The sequence below is a fragment of the Taudactylus pleione genome, unplaced genomic scaffold (assembly GCF_031769625.1).
Source record: "Taudactylus pleione unplaced genomic scaffold, aTauple2 ptg000791l, whole genome shotgun sequence".
Classification (NCBI taxonomy): Eukaryota; Metazoa; Chordata; class Amphibia; order Anura; family Myobatrachidae; genus Taudactylus; species Taudactylus pleione.
Genome location: NW_028285193.1, coordinates 1,087,807 through 1,104,384, shown reverse-complemented (window position 1 = coordinate 1,104,384; position 16,578 = coordinate 1,087,807). Strand labels below are relative to the sequence as shown.

The following is a 16,578-nucleotide window of genomic DNA, read 5'->3' as shown; positions in this document are numbered from 1 at the left end:
CTAATTTTTTTTTTTCTGGTTTCTTGAAAAACATAAAATGGGATATCGATTAGAGCTGTAGTGACCTATGAAAGTCTGAGTCTTCTAAAACATTTTTGGAACAATAAACTATCATAATACTAATATCCCCCCCCCCCTTCCTGTTTCCTAATGGCTCTGTCAATGTTTATTGCTATCCTTTTGTAATTCCGCTGTATGCAAGCTATTCCCAGAAGCCTCCCTTCACTTAGCTGTGCTAATGACCACGCTGTAGGCACGTATCTTAGTTCTGCCTTATTAATGAGGTCTAATGCTCTTAACAATTCCCCGGAGATCAAAGCTTTTAAGACGGCATCTTTGTATAGCTGTAAGCGTGTTGGAGGCGGAGTGGACAGTCAATGATATTACATCGGTCACTTTGCATGTTGGACTTAGGTTACTGATATACTCAGAGTTACAGGACATATTATTCATCATACAGCCTTGTATGCCCGGGTGTTAATTCATGGGATGAAAAGTGCGTTCAAAATGTGTCAACAAAGTTTCGCACTGGGGCTTCAAAACATGTACAGCCATAAAACCGCTGTGCCGGTTCTCCTCTTCTACGTAACGGAGTAACGCTGAAGGTGATTGGCAAAAGTTTTTGGCTATTTGTCTGTAACGACTAAGGCCCTGATTCAGAGCCGGACGCTCTGACCAGAGCGCTCGCTCTGAATCAGGGCCCACCCCCATAATTATGGAGTGTCCTCCTGGACGGTCATATAGCTCTGGGTCACCACCCACAGCATATACGAGCGTGCAGGATGATGGTCGCGATGGTCTTGACCATCGCAACCGTCGCCACTGCGAGCCGAAGCCTGCGGTTGAGTTTCTCAACCGCAAGGCCCGGAGTGATTTTGGCTCTATCAGAGCCAAAATCACTCCCACTGACATCACTAGTGATGTCAGTGGGGCCGGCTTCTGACGGTAGGCGTTCCCTTGGGAACGCCTCCGTCTGGGAGGCACGCCCACCAAAGGGGTGTGCTGTCAATCAACATCGACAGCACGCCCCCTTTGATCAGACACAACGAGCGAAGGAAAGTGCACACCATCGACCCACTTGCGAGCGGACAGCCGCTCGCGAGTGGGTCTGAATCAGGCCCTAAATACAGGATTTGGTGGGAGTACCAGAGGAGGGACCCGAACAAAACTACTCTTTTAGTAAAATTGATTTTTAAAGTGAAAAATACCTTTTGTGCTGTGTCTGATACTTTAGATCACTTTTATAGCTGTGTTTCATCAAAATCAGCAGATAACATAATCTAAAACGAGTTTTTGGAAACTCACTTTCCGCCTATTGAATAACATTCAATACGATATCCACTTCTAGCTCTCTAGTAAAGTCGGACTACTGTAGGGTAATGGTTTACATAAGCCCCATAGTCTATATGAGCAGCCATTTTAACTAAGGTAAAATAAGGCTTCACACCTCAGTTAGCCAATGAATTACAAAGGAAGATAGCCATGGGCCAAATGTAATAGCAATTTACAGGCGCGATTCCGGAGAGATAGTCACTAGATTTAAAGTGGCAATTCATTTAAAGGCGAAACCAGGTTGGTTTGACCTTTAAACTAATTGGCGCTTTAAATCTAGTGACTATCTCGCCGACTCCTGCAAATCTCTGGCTATTTCATTTGGCCCTATGAATGTACAGCGTCAGCGAGGGCCTGAGGCTTAAATGGATAACTTTACGGTTTTTTAGACATCTTAGCTGTTAAAGGTGCAAAATCCGTGCCTACTGTAGCTGTAAGCGCTCTCTGGAAGGAACGTCAGGACGGGTAAGCGCTATACACACCTATCTAGAGAATAGATTTAGAAAAAAGTGACTTATGTGATAGGAGCTTTACTTACCAAATAGACCCATGGAGTGAATTTTGCTATTTTAATCGCTAAGATAAAATAATGGTAACATACATTTTGCCTTAACATAATATGCCTCATTATTTATTTTTTTAATCGTGACTATGTGCATGAAAAGGGCGCTTGGTTGTTTGGTCACATCAGGTCGAGGGCATGCCACGTTTTCAGGAACGGTGGGTCCAACTTGCAAAGTGCTGGGCTGTCCCCAATCAGGTCTCCCCTACCGCTAGCATGTGCTAGGGATAGCCATTAACCATTGTTAAGTATCATCGATGGTTAACTACTGATGGCTGATGGTTTTGTCATCGATGGCAGGGATCCAATGGTTCTCCACCACTAATTATTGACTATGGGTTTTTTTCGATTTCCGACAGCATGGAGCTTAGTCCCACCCAACCCCCCAACGCCGACTAAGCTCTTCCTCACTATCTGCTCCATCTGTGACACCCCTGTCTGTCTACCCCTACCCCAGAATGCAAGCTCTCACGAGCAGGGCCCTCTTTCCCATGTGCTTTTCCTTCCCTTACTATTACCTTCAGCACCTAACCCTTGACATCTGTCACTATACTACTTATTTGTGGGTTATGGCCGCTGTAGAAATGTTTATATAACATATACTTGTCCTGCATTGTCTTGTACTGTAAGTCACTGTTTTCTTGTTCTGCTTAATTGTTTATGCACTTTGTAAGGCGCTGTAGAATCCTTGAAGTGCCATAGAAATAAAGGCTAACAATAATAAATGATAATAATAATCCCTGATTCTGATTGACCCACGATCAACCCTGCTCCCCTGCAGCGGTGGCCATCAAGGGGTGCAAACCATCAATGGTTCGCCATAGATGGTTTCGTACCATCAACGGTAATCACCGATGGAACAATCGATGGGCAGCCCACTGATGGCCACCCCTAGCATGTGCGGCATTGAACGGGCACCTGTTAGCAGTACACACCTCCCATCTGTTCTGAAATAGGGACAGAAGTCCTGGTTTGTGGGGCAGCAGGACAATCCTCTCCAATTGTTCAAGCTGAGGAACAAAATGAATGGACTGGGTCAATTGTGCGTATGCGTAGTGGGTTATTTGACACAAACCCATTCTTACTGGTATATCAATAAGATTACAAACACATTTTTACACAAATCATTGAGTCACCCTATACAAGAAGATTGTTGGTATTTACAATTTTTCCTGTCTTCAGGCTGCAATTAATGATGTACGATTATGGACTACCATGGCAACCACAGTCACATGGCACATACTTCAGCAAGCAGAGGGCTTGTAGCGCTTTTCTGAGCTCTCTCCGCTCTGTGAAATAATGCTCCGCCTTCTTCGCTCTCTGACATCACTTCACATGCTGAGAGCTGTGTAGCAGACAGTCCGGGTGTGTATCTGGCAGCCATTGCTGTTTGCCAACCAGAGAGATGAGACAGTCCATCAGATATTACATTCAGCAAGGGAATGTCTGAGCGGAGCAGGACTGTCTGGGGTGGGGGTGGGGATGGAATTCAATTACTAGCGATGTGCCAAACATCACTGTGTAAGAAATCCTTGTATTTCTATGTGATGTGAGAAAAAAAGTGGAAAGATGATTCCTTAACCCAACCATTCCGGAGGCACTGTCTCAACATCTGACCCCACCCACTCTTCTCTTTCCATCAGCATTCTCCTATCCAATCAGAAGCCTAGAGTGCTGAAAGACCTGCTGTAGCACAAGAAGAGGCGGAGTCAGTAAAGAGACAGAGCACTGCCCTGTTTAATGATAAACATATTATTTGGGATGTCAGCTTCCTGGACCCCATAATCGGTAAAACGTGGGAAGGTGCAGATTTTGGGGAAAAGTTTTTATTAGTCTCTACTGAATAAATCCTTAGAACCCCATGATGGCAGGTCTTTTTAAAGTTTGCCAGAATTGGGGGGGTTCCTTTAAGCATAATTCAGTTATAACTTATAAGCACACATAACTTTACTTGTTTGTATGAATAAAAGCAAATAGTGACAGCTGGGCAAGGCTTTAGACCTTGGCAGATCTTCCCATGTATGTGTAGAAGGAGTACGGCCTTCTATATCCTTATGTCCAATGTGAATATTTTCAATCGCAGATTAAAGCTTCCCAGACATGGTGCTTCTCTTTTATGTATATAGCTTAGTCACTAACGTCCTCTGTACATTAACACCTATCTGATGCTATATAGTGACAATGTGCTGAGGCTGTTTGTTTTTTTTCTGCACCATTTGGCAGTTACACAATGCTTAGCATGGCAAAATACAACTGTATCCCCTGCCTTCCGTCTGAAGGCTGTCAGAGAGATTAGATGGGCAGATATACTGGAGGCTAGCTGATCTATGTAGAGATTGCAGCACGGTTCAGAAAAGTGCACTGTAAACTCCTAGTGATTAATATTGGAACTATATTTCCGATGCCTCTCCAGTGTCAGCCAGGGAGCCTCTCCAGTGTCAGCCAGGGAGCCTCTCCAGTGTCAGCCAGGAAGCCTCTCCAGTGTCAGCCAGGGAGCCTCTCCAGTGTCAGCCAGGGAGCTTCTCCAGTGTCAGCCAGGGAGCCTCTCCAGTGTCAGCAAAGGAGTCTCTCCAGTGTCAGCCAGGGAGCTTATCCAGTGTCAGCCAGGGAGCCTCTCCAGGGTCAGTCAGGGAGCCTCTCCAGTGTCAGCCAGGGAGCCTCTCCAGTGTCAGCCAGGGAGCCTCTCCAGTGTCAGCCAGGGGGCCTCTTTAGTGTCAGCCAGGGGGCCTCTCCAGTGTCAGCCAAGGAGCCTATCCTGTGTGAGCCAGGTAGCCCCACCAGTGTCAGCCATGAAACCTCTCCCGTGTCAGCAAGTGAACCTCTCCAGGTTTAGCCAGGGAGCCCCACCAGTGTCAGCCAGGGACCTCTCCTGTGTCAGCCAGGAGCCAGGTAGCCTCTTCCATGTCAGTCATTTAGCGTCTTCCATGTCAGCCAGGGCATCTCTTTTATGTCAGCCATGCACCCTCTCCCATGTCAGTCAGTGATCATATCAGCTAGGAAGCCTCTCCAGTGTCAGCCATGGAGCTTCTCCTGTATCAGCCAGGTAGCCTCTACCATTTCAGCCAGGGCATCTCTGCCAGGTAGCCTCTCCCATATCAGCTAAGTAACCTTTCCCATGTCAGCCAGGGAGCCTTTATAGTGTCAGCCGTGGAGTTTTTCCTCCACCCAACATCAAACTTCATGGTTACTGGCAGCTTTATAGATATGCAAGATCATGCCTGTTAGCTGTAAGCTTCCACGCCAACATACTTGTCTGTTCCTGTAGTCTAATAGGTCACACCCTATAAGCTGTAGCTACTGGGAAACACAATCATGTAACCTACAAGAGCACCCGTCACCCATCTCTCTATTGAGGGCAGATTATGTGTACATGGTAGAACATGCTGTCTATTATACTGAACACAAGCAGTGCATCCGCCATAGAAGTTTGGGCATTGCAGTTTCCAGTGAGCTGGCAGCACATTAATAAGGCTGAGATGTATATGGATAGATGAGGACCTCTCACCTGGAGATTTTGGTGGTGTATTACACTGACTGAGCAGAGGCAGAAATCTTTCATAAGAATATATAATTAATAACGTTTTATCTGACTTGTAAACTGGGTATGTAGCCAACATGTATAAATGCAGTAGGATATAAATATACTGTAATAGAACTTAGCTGACTTCCAGGACTACTGTGTTGCAAAAATGCTTTTCTGAATAAGCTCTAAAGAGTTCTGTCTCCAACCTTGTGAGACTTCCCCTGCGCTCCGACACTATGTCATCACGGCGCTTCTAGCTGGGGGCACAGCATTACCATATATAGCAATAAAACGCGCTAAAAAAATACTTATATACCTATATAATACATTTCAGTTTTGCCAAATTGAAACCAGAGCTTGAAAAATTCTAGGACATAAGTGTAATGATTCTGCTGAGAATGTCGGCACCTCAATGTTGACCATTATGATGTTGATACATTTAACATGTCAGCATCTGCAGAATGTCAATTATCTTCACAATGTCGATATGTGAAATATCAACATGTGAAATGTCATCATTCTGCAGGGACCATAAGGTTAGGGTCAGCCTGCGACATTGGAGGGGTAGGGTTAGGTTACAGGATGGGAGAGTTAGGGTCAGCCTGCGGCATTGGAGGGGTAGGGTTAGGTTACAGGAGGGGAGAGTTAGGGTCAGGCTGCGGCATTGGAGGGGTAGGGTTAGGTTATAGGAGGGGAGAGTTAGGGCCAGGCTGTGGCATTGGAGGGGTAGGGTTAGGTTACAGGAGGGGAGAGTTAGGGTCAGGCTGCGGATTGGAGGGGTAGGGTTAGGTTACAGGAGGGGAGAGTTAGGGTCAGGCTCCGGCATTAGAGGGGTAGGGTTAGGTTACAGGAGGGGAGAGTTAGGGTCAGGCTGCAGCATTGGAGGGGTAGGGTTAGGTTACAGGAGGGGAGAGTTAGGGTCAGGCTTCGGCATTGGAGGGGTAGGGTTAGATAACAGGAGGGGAGAGTTAGGGTCAGGCTGCGGCATTGGAGGGGTAGGGTTAGGTTACAGGAGGGGAGAGTTAGGGTCAGGCTGCGTCATTGGAGGGGTAGGGTTAGGTTACAGGAGGGGAGAGTTAGGGTCAGGCTGCGGCATTGGAGGGGTAGGGTTAGGTTACAGGAGGGGAGAGTTAGGGTCAGGCTCCGGCATTAGAGGGGTAGGGTTAGGTTACAGGAGGGGAGAGTTAGGGTCAGGCTGCAGCATTGGAGGGGTAGGGTTAGGTTACAGGAGGGGAGAGTTAGGGTCAGGCTGCAGCATTGGAGGGGTAGGGTTAGGTTACAGGAGGGGAGAGTTAGGGTCAGGCTGCGGATTGGAGGGGTAGGGTTAGGTTACAGGAAGGGAGAGTTAGGGTCAGGCTGCGGCATTGGAGGGGTAGGGTTAGGTTACAGGAGGGGAGAGTTAGGGTCAGGCTGCGGCATTGGAGGGGTAGGGTTAGGTTACAGGAGGGGAGAGTTAGGGTCAGGCTGCGGCATTGGAGGGGTAGGGTTAGGTTACAGGAGGGGAGAGTTAGGGTCAGGCTGCGGCATTGGAGGGGTAGGGTTAGGTTACAGGAGGGGAGAGTTAGGGTCAGGCTGCGCCATTGGAGGGGGAGGGTTAGGCTACAGGAGGGGATGGTGAGGCTGCGGAAGCAGAGGGTTAGGCTACAGGAAGGAGAGTGAGGGTCAGGCTGCGGCAGCGGAGGATAAGGGTAAAGCTGCAGGAGGGGAGAGGGTCAGGCTGCAGCAGTGGAGGGTTAGGCTACAGGAGGCTGCGGCAGCGGAGGATAAGAGTAAAGCTGCAGGAGGGGAGAGGGTCAGGCTGCAGCAGCGGAGGGTTAGAGTTAGGCACTAGGTGAAGGGTTAGGCATCAGGACATCACCGACGGACCCAGCGTATCAAGTAACTCACCACTAGACCACCAGGAACGTTTTGCCAACATTCTAATCATGTCGACATATCTTCAGGGCCGACATGGTCAGTGTCAACATTATGACCATAACGTCATTCTCGCGTTGACATTATGAATGTGGACAAAATATACCACCCCCCATACTGCCGGCGTCTAACCTTTCCAATAACTCATTTCTTAGCCTATCCCACCAGATTTGCCTTCAGTAAATGAAAGATGCATAAGGTATAGTTCTACTTCTCAAACAGCCCTAGGTTTCCTGATCAAAGGTGAGAGAGAGCCCTGCATTGTGCATCCATCCACACAGGATTGCTCAGTAATGTGATACGCTCTGTGTGTTGTAACAACAAATTTCATTGTGATAACACAGAATTCCTAGGATTTCATTCTCACCATCTGTTCAAAAGAATCTGAGCAGTATGTGTACACTGCATTCAGGCTCATTGTACCAGGGGGCATCCAAAAGCCACACAGGTAGCTTCATTTTATGGCACAGTTTTCACCCTAACAGCTTGGTGCATGGACACTGGGACAGCTCATTTTATTTGGGATATACGAGAAAAACAATGCCGGATATTCAACAAGCTTCAAGATGATGTAATAGACGGGGCTGTATTTTGGCAGCAGTACAAATGTGGATGCACTCACTCCCCTGTTAAAGTTTTTTTTTTTTTTACTTTTTACTATTCCTGGAATGTAATGAGAACGAATACTGTAAGCTCAGAGGCGCGCCTTGCAGTAGGAAAATATGTCCACTTTAGGGCCCTATCGGCTGACGTCCTTCAGATTTATCTCAGCCTTGGATATTGCATAGTTTTCCTACTAAATATAGCAGCCGCAGTAAACTTGGAAGGTAGCAATATTAGGGACTTCTATCACCTGGGAAGGTATCGAGTGGCTGACAGACTAGATTGGCCCTCAGTATTTTTAGACTTTTGATCTCAGGTTACTAATTAACTACTGGAATGAATTGCTTTTGTGTTTTAATAACCTGAGCTAGGACTACATGTGATATTCTAAACGAGAAGTATGGTTTTCCAACCTTTCAGGAACTAGTTAACATTAGGTGTGAAACCGGACAGGTGCTATAAGGCCCAGTAACCTGGCATCAGTTGCTACTCATAAGGCAACATTAAAGGCTAGGGTTTTTTTAAAATGCTTTTTACACCCATCAGTGGAGCCGTAATGGTACTCGCCAGACAACTGTGACCTGACACTGAGTATGTTGTGATATATTTAAATAAATGTTCTTGCTCATTCATATCTCCCATTGATAATTTTATCCCATCCGGGGGTTAGGAAAGTGTTAAAAGGTACAAACCTGACTGCAGCACAAAGGGTTAAACACTTTCCACTTCTAGACAGCAAGTCACCAGCTGTAGAGCTGGCCGTCAGCCAGGAGCAGCTTCAGGCAAAGTGGAGAGAAAGCCGGCACTATAGGTGTCGGTCGGCTTCTACTGAAGACAAATGAGCAACCTAAAGGTGCGTATCCACTAGCAGACTGTGAAACGACTGCACGATTAAGACATTGTAATCGCGCAGTCGTTTCAGTCTGTGCTGTATCTACACTGAACGATCAGTCCTTCAGTGCAGGCACCCTCCCTCATCCCCGAACATGGCCAATCTGTCGTTATCAGCATGTTCGGGCAATGATAGATGTCAAAAACAACCAGCGGGAGCGTGCATTGCTGGCAGTTTTTGACATTAAGCTGCCCGATTAACAAGCGATTGAACGACAACGATATTGTTATCATTCAATCGCTCCGTTTAATCGGGTAGTGGATACCCGCCTTAAAGCAAACAATTCAATTCTATTTGTGGGGGTTAGTGACTTGGCAGATGGCTTAGGTCTTAGGGAAATCCAAATTAAAAACCATGGGTGGAGCATCCAATTAATATCGCACTAGTTGTGTTATTTCAATCTGTTATATGAACACACTCAATTTGGAAAAAAAAGAAAATTGTAAAAAAGTTTTAATGAAAGTGACAAGCAATGGGGGTTTCACATTCATATTTTAGCAGCTGTTATTCGCTCTGTGGTGAGATGTTAATATTTGACTGGGGCAGGTGGTTACAAGTAATGTGTTCACCATGCTTGTTCTCACAATGGACCCCAAGCAGCTGTAGTCATCTGTCACGGTTTTCAGCCTTGACCTGAAGATTAGGATAAGGGATCAATAGTCCTTACGTAATAAAAAGTCTTCAGACACCATTGCTATAGATCACACTTCATGCACTCATGCGTTGTATTTATAGGATCAGGACGGCCAAAATACTGGAGAGGTATATTGTGTAGTATTGCTGCTCCAGTACAATGACACCTACAGGCTAGGGAGGGGTTCTATTAAACAGTATTTGGAGTGACAATGACTATTTTCACTGCAGAAACATCTGCTTATTACAATTTACCTCTACGTTCTATGAGATGACAGGATTTGGGTTCTTGCCAGACAGTCTATACAGGTCACTGGGTTCACGTTATAAAACAGCTCAAGACTGAACAAAGACTACAGTCTGGACAAGATAGATTGCAGTCACACAGGTGAGTTGAGGCTATAGGCAAGGTCAGGGGTGATCAGTGAAACATCTGCAGAACTAAGGCTCCTTACAAAAATAAAAGTTTGGCTTTCTTTAAAGTAAATAATACTAAGCCAGTTTCCCCCAATACATCACCCCATCAGGACATACATATTCATTGCTTTGCCCACTTATACCAATAGACCATATCACTTATAATTATTGCACCCAAACCAGTTACATTTTAAACATCCAAGTACTGTTGATCTAATGTCAAAGTCTTTGACTTGAGATGATTGGATCCAGCCTGTGTAGGACAAATTTTGCATACAAGACTACATCATGCTACATATACTAGTGTTCCAACACCAGAGCTCCCCAAACTCTGTGCTCAAGACCCTTTACAATCCAGGCTTTAAGGAGACATGCTTGAGTACAGATACTAATGCAGTTACTGTAGTACTACAGTAAGCTTTGAGAAAAGGATGGATTTCCTTAAAACCAGGTATGTTAGGGGGCTTTGAGGTCCAAATTTAGGAAAAAGTGGTCTAACGCCAGTGGATATCAACCTCAGTCAAGTTTGCCCATAAGGCCATGCTTTCAGGATTTCTCTAGAAGCAGGTGGGATAATTACTGACCCAGTAAAATAGATTACATCACCTGTGCATGGTAAAAGAAACCCACAAAACATGACCTGTTGGTGGGAATTAAGGTCTGGAGTTGAGAACCACTGGCCTACACCATAACTCCACATTTTATTAAAACTATTTAATGTAACTTTGCATTTTAGACCATAAAAATGCCAACCAAATCATTTAAACTTTTTTTTTTTATTATTCTTTTTCTGAAGCTTATTCTAAACAGCTTGCCACGTAAAGGCTACTATATCAGTCTGGGCTCAGCCCAACATAGTTTAATTTAAGCAAACAAGCCTTGTAAGAAATATTGATGAATTTTTTTGACCACCAGCATGTCATAATATCATTAAGAGAAATCCGTATAGAGGAGAACAAACCCAATTGTTAGCCCCTTCCCCTTACCATCCCCCCCACAAGGATCGCCTAGTTTCCCAGGCCGTATTTAGAGGAAGGGAAGTTGGCATCACATGAAATCATTTATAAATTACATGTTGGTCAGTCTTCTTCATCAGGTCTTCAGAATTTGCAATGTTGGATCCAATACGGAAATACCGAGGACAACTTTCATAAGATAATATTTAAATATTAACAATACCAAAAAAGTTTAATCAAAAAGGCATAACGGTAGGAAACAAGCAGAGGCGTTAAGACTTTGCTTTCGTTCGCCAGTTGTTAGCAGTGAATATTAATACAAGTATTTCTATAAAGATTTTGTTAAGGATATTATACACGTCAGCAATGATGTATATATATATTTTTTAAACTATTCAGAGCCAAACTTCAGGAATCTGTTTATAAGAAAAATAAAGGTTTTAAATACAAAGATATGTAAAAACAAACAAAATTTGCATCCCCAGGCAAATAAACACAAGAAAAGTTCCATTTATCCCGTATACCCATTCATATATTGAGGCAGTATTAAGGTGCTGGCAAAATCTGTTGAAGATCTAGCCAAGGTTGTGTAGTTTCCATCCTTTGCATGCATTTTGTCAATACTCTACAAATTTTTGTAGGATTCAAGACAACCTTGAAATAGACTGTCACAGTCTCTTAAGTCTTTATAGTTTACGTTTGTAGAAACTCAAAAACTCAAGTTCTTTAGCTGTTTAAGCTTCTGTTTTAATTGTTCTTTTTTGAGTTTTAACTGTTCAGTTTCTCGTATGAGTCGCCTCTCATCCTCCTGCATGGAGATGACGTACTCTGTTGCCTTTTTAAGGATGACTACTTTGGGGGCTTTTTCGTTATTGGCTACCTCTGGTATCTGGTCTCTGAGAGCGAAAAAGCTCATTTTCAGTTCGTTCCGCCTCTGGCGCTCCAGAACATTGTGCGTCCGCCTCTTGTCGTTCTCCTCGCTGTCCGACGATCGGGGGCTGGAACACTTGCGGTGGTTACTGAGCTGTTTGAGAACTCTGCTGTTGCTTTCCAGCTTGGCTTTTTTGGAAGAGGGAGAGTCCATTTTGGTCGAGGGAGACGCTGCATAGTTGTGTTGGTGAATGGGGACGTGACACCTTTTCAGGACTAGCGGACTGTGATGAGTTCGGGACTGGTGGGAGTAAGATTCGTTCCTCTTGGATGCTGGGTACCGCTTTTCTACTGTTACAACATCAATCTCCTCCTCTTCCTCCTCCTCCTCGTCATCATCATCATCATCTTCCTCATCCTCATCCTGTTCCTCTTCTGTTAAAAAAAAGAAAATATATATTAGTTATTTGAAAATTAGAGTATATATATATATATATATATATATATATATATATATATATATATATATATATATACACACATACATACACATATACACACACCCCCCCCCCCATCTATATGAGTTATAAACATTGTAGCAGAGCTCAAAACAGATTTAACTCTTTAAAACAAAATCCAGCAAAGCCAGACACAGGTCACTGTGCATAGCATTCTTAGAAAGCATGCTGTATATATTTTGCCTGCACTTCCACCCAAAACCACACCCACCACTGCAGTGCTGCAGATCTCCAAGATAAGGGGACAGCTCCTAACAGCTGTGACAGATCACAAAACAGACCAGGAACTCTAGAATTCATGCAGCAGACGAACCCAACCCCACAATTAACACCCCCCCAGCCATGAATTACATGACTACTGGATACATGTTAAACTTGCACATTATTAGATCTAGTACTGCGGTTCTGTATCATGTTAAAAGGCCAGGTGGCCAGTCTTCTTACCAGATTCTGAGCTGCTGCTGCTAATGGGTGGTGTATCCAGAACGATCTCTTGATCCATGCACGGAGAGTCAACTTTGGAAATTGTATCATTCAACGGGTAAGGAAAGACCATAGACGGGTCTATGCAATCAGTACTTGGGTCCTGCAAGAATCCAGTGCTGGTCCTACTGGTTCCTATGGGGCTGAGGTTACCCTGGCAGGAATGGGGCTTTTGTGGGCTTTGCTGCTGTTGGTTTGGGGCTTGGGAGGACACAGCGTTCTCCTTCCTAGAAGCCTGGTAAGATGCCAGCTTCTCCGACACCACTTTCTCCAGTTTGGCTGCTGCAGAGAAGCCACTCCACATACAATCCTGGATGATGATGGACTTCACAAACGCCTCGTCAACCTGATCACAGATGAAGCTTTGATTCACCATGTCCCCTCCCAGGAACTCAGTGACCAACTCCAGCTTATCAGTAGATGGAAAGAGGCTGGACAGGCTGGACCTACGGCTGGGGGACCGTGGCGGGGTGGGTAAGAGCTCAAACTTCTTCCAGATGTCCTCACTTGGGGCTGGAGGCTGCAGACTGTTGTACTGCTGTTGGTAAAAATTCTCATCCTCCTCAAAGTAGAAAAAGGGCTGCATAGTGTCGTACTCTAGGTCGTAATTCCGGCTCTGGAAGTTGGTGTTCAAAGGCATGTTGTACAGTGTTGCTTGTGACCTGCAAGAACAACATGTGGTTAGACTGGATGGAATCATCAAAGCATTCAACAGCATCTCCCGAAATCATGAATCCTGTAGACCTGACACATCCAGGGAGACGCCACAATAAACTAACAAAGGACGACCTGTCACAATAGCCCTTTCCACACTATATAAAGGTATTTAGGGTGCATCTAACAAGGTAGTGACATATTGCAGACTCAAACTTTCCCCGGGAACAAAGAGCTGAGTGTCAGACAGGCAGCTTCCAGGAAAATGCCGGCTGTGCAAGAAGGAGGGGGGGTAAAGGGAGGAGGGGCTGCAGCCGGGTAATCACATGGAGCTCAGCACCGCAATACTACACCGGCTCTGGAGAGCCACATACACTAGCTACAGTCTGCTATACCGGCAACCAGACAGAACAGTCAATGCGACACAGACATGGGCAGCGCTGGTAGGGCACAGACCGCACAGTCCCTCTGACCATGCCAGAGGCCCCTCCACCTCCTCCCAGCAATAACAGTACCTCACAAGAACCCAGCAACTATGACAGCTCAGCAGGAGAATGCCCCCACAGCACATTTGCAGCCCACACCCACCCTCTGTAGGATAGAACTGCACACATCAGACCAGCAGCTCCCAGCATAGGTCAATGATACTGTAGCTAGGCATCACACAGCCATAACCCACCACCTTACCCAGGCAGTGACAGCTACTTAGGAACTCAGCAATAGCCAAAGACCATAATACAAGAACTCTGACAGATCCCCAGTATAGAGTTCTACAGAATTCACTTATCACTGCAGCATGGCATATTGATCACAAAGGTTACCACTGCCCTCTACCCCCACACAATGACACCCACACAGGAGAAGCCCCACATACACATTGAACCACCCCAGGAGCAAAACCCCATACACTGACAAGCACCCCCATTAGCTGCCCCCTATACACCAACACCCACCCCAATTGCAGCCCCCCATACACAGACACCCACCACAATAGCAGCCCCCCATACACTGACACCCAACCCTGACATGTCACCAGTATAACCTGACCATCAGCATCAGGACCCTGATCACAGGCTACTGCAGCCCACCCAGCCAGGATGCCCCAAGTCTGACAGATCCCAGCGATAGAAGCCCCCCAAGCAGCAGTATAGTGAGCCCACCCCAGCAACAATAGTGAGAGCTCAGCCCACCAGGCAGATCCCCGGACAGGCACCCTATGACCTCCCCCCCCCACATCCACCCCTGCCGGGCACTGACAGCTCCCAGCACCGGCACAGTCCAGGAGACATGAAACAGCAATTGCAGCGGAGTCAGGGAGCGGCTTACCCTGCAATCTCAGGCACAGCAATTCCCGGTAATATCCCTGCGGAGGACAGAGCGGTAATCCCAGCCCAGACGCCGCTGCCGGCACACAGCGCTTTCCCGTCCGACCTGTCTGTCCGGCCGCCGCCTCCCAACGCAAGCGCCAACGCTGCCACAGCCCTCTTATATAGCCGCAGCCGGCCCACTTCGCGCCAAATCGGAGGGGCGGCGCCGTTTGCTGGGAGCTGTGTGTGGGGAGGCGGAGCTAGCTGCAGGGGGCTGTGCGTGGGGGGCGGGGCCATAGTAAACGTAACTCATTCATTGCCGGGCTGTCATCATGTACTGCCGCAGCTTTGCTGAGCCTTGTTGTCCCACTGCAGCTGCCGAGACACTGTATATGTTTATCGGAATACACCTAGAACAGCATAGATTACCAAATGTAACAGTACCAGTACAGTGCAACATAGTATCACTATACACATGCTTATTATATTTGGAGTACACCCCCCCCCCATGCTTAATGTATATATACATACTACAATCTACCAGCAGCATATACCATAATGGGGGGGGGGAGGCACTGTTATCCCTCCTTGGCTGCCGGGTAACATTAGGTAATAGTGAGGTCATGATCCGGATCTCTCTGAGTTACTAAGATGCACAGTGACTGGAAGTGACCGGGCTCTGTGTCCAGACTCCAGTGACTGTCTCAGCAGCAGGATCAGAGGCGGAGACCCCTTGTGGCTGGGCGGTGGGAACTATAGGGGGCACTAAGATTCCCTGCGCTGTCACTCCCCTGGGGAGGGGAGGTATGTTGCTTTCTACCCCCTTCCTTATTCACTTGTGGTGTCGGTGCATGGAGCTGTCATTGTCATTGTCTAACATGTTTATAGTACATTATAATAGATACATGTAACCAGAGATAGATAATTTATTACCAGCTATTTATATAGCGCACACATAATCCGCAGCGCTTTACAGAGAATATTTGGTCATTCACATCAGGGCACCTATATTCCCTATCACATACATACCAGGGTAAATTTTTGTTGGGAGCCAATTATATTTTTGGAGTGTGGGAGGAAACCCAGGCACAGGGAGAATTATACAAACTCCGCACAGTTAGGGCCATGGTGGGAAGTGAACCCATGACCTCATTGCTGTGAGGCAGTAACGCTAACCATTACACCATCTGTGCTGCAGATAGCTAGCTAGCTAGCTAGCTAGCTAGCAAGCAGTGACAAACACAGGATTTCTAGAGGGGGGTTTCCAAATGCCTGTTTTTATAGTGAGTGTGGCCAGTCCATGCAGAGGGTAGAATTAGCACTTAACCAGCTTTACTATGCGTCATGCAAAGTGTATTGTGTGTCATAAGTCCAGCATATAGAGGACCAGCGATCACAGTAACTCATTAAATGCGGCAGTAGGGCCATCCTGCCTGATCTGAATGGTTTTATTTTAGATGTAGGCACCATTCCAGAGCATTACAGCAAGTCTGGGGGAGCAGCAGAGGAACCTAGCGCTGCCCTGGACATATATGTATTGGGCTCTATAGCAGCACATCCTTAACAGTGAATGTTTTCCAGATCTCCTAGTTGGTGCACAGGTTATTATTACTGGCTAATACATGTTAAAAGATCCACAGGTGGTGCTAATTACTTCATTTGTTATACTGAGAAGAACATACAGCACTAGTAACATTCTATTATATTACTATTTCTATTGTGGTCATGGTGTGGGCTGGGGAGGGGAGTTTCCAGGCAGACGGAACCCCCCCCCCTGCGTTTGCCTATGGATAGATATGAGATAGATAGATAGACATGATATGATAGATAAATGCATATGGAACAGACAGACAGATAGAGTTTTCCATAGTGTTACAATCCCCATTGGGGAATATTATATGATTTTATGCAACA

At 46.1% G+C, this 16,578-nt stretch overlaps 1 protein-coding gene across 1 annotated transcript; it reads right to left on the bottom strand.

Annotated features, from left to right (window-relative positions):
- Positions 1–10,636: 10,636 nt before the first annotated feature.
- MYC (MYC proto-oncogene, bHLH transcription factor) lies at positions 10,637–14,833 on the bottom strand. The gene is made up of 3 exons (XM_088457895.1): positions 14,684–14,833; positions 12,665–13,365; positions 10,637–12,137 (listed from the first exon to the last, which is right to left on the bottom strand). The coding sequence occupies exons 2-3, from the start codon at positions 13,341–13,343 to the stop codon at positions 11,542–11,544; spliced, it is 1,275 nt and encodes a 424-aa protein (XP_088314021.1). The 5' UTR covers positions 13,344–13,365; positions 14,684–14,833; the 3' UTR covers positions 10,637–11,541.
- Positions 14,834–16,578: the final 1,745 nt, after the last annotated feature.

Bases quoted from the DNA above. Each gene is read 5' to 3' on its own strand.
- MYC (XM_088457895.1), bottom strand. From the start codon at position 13,343: ATGCCTTTGAACACCAACTTCCAGAGCCGGAATTACGACCTAGAGTAC. The intron at 12,138-12,664 runs GTAAGAAGACTG...TTTTTTTAACAG, and splicing joins CAGCAGCAGCTCAGAATCTG to AAGAGGAACAGGATGAGGAT.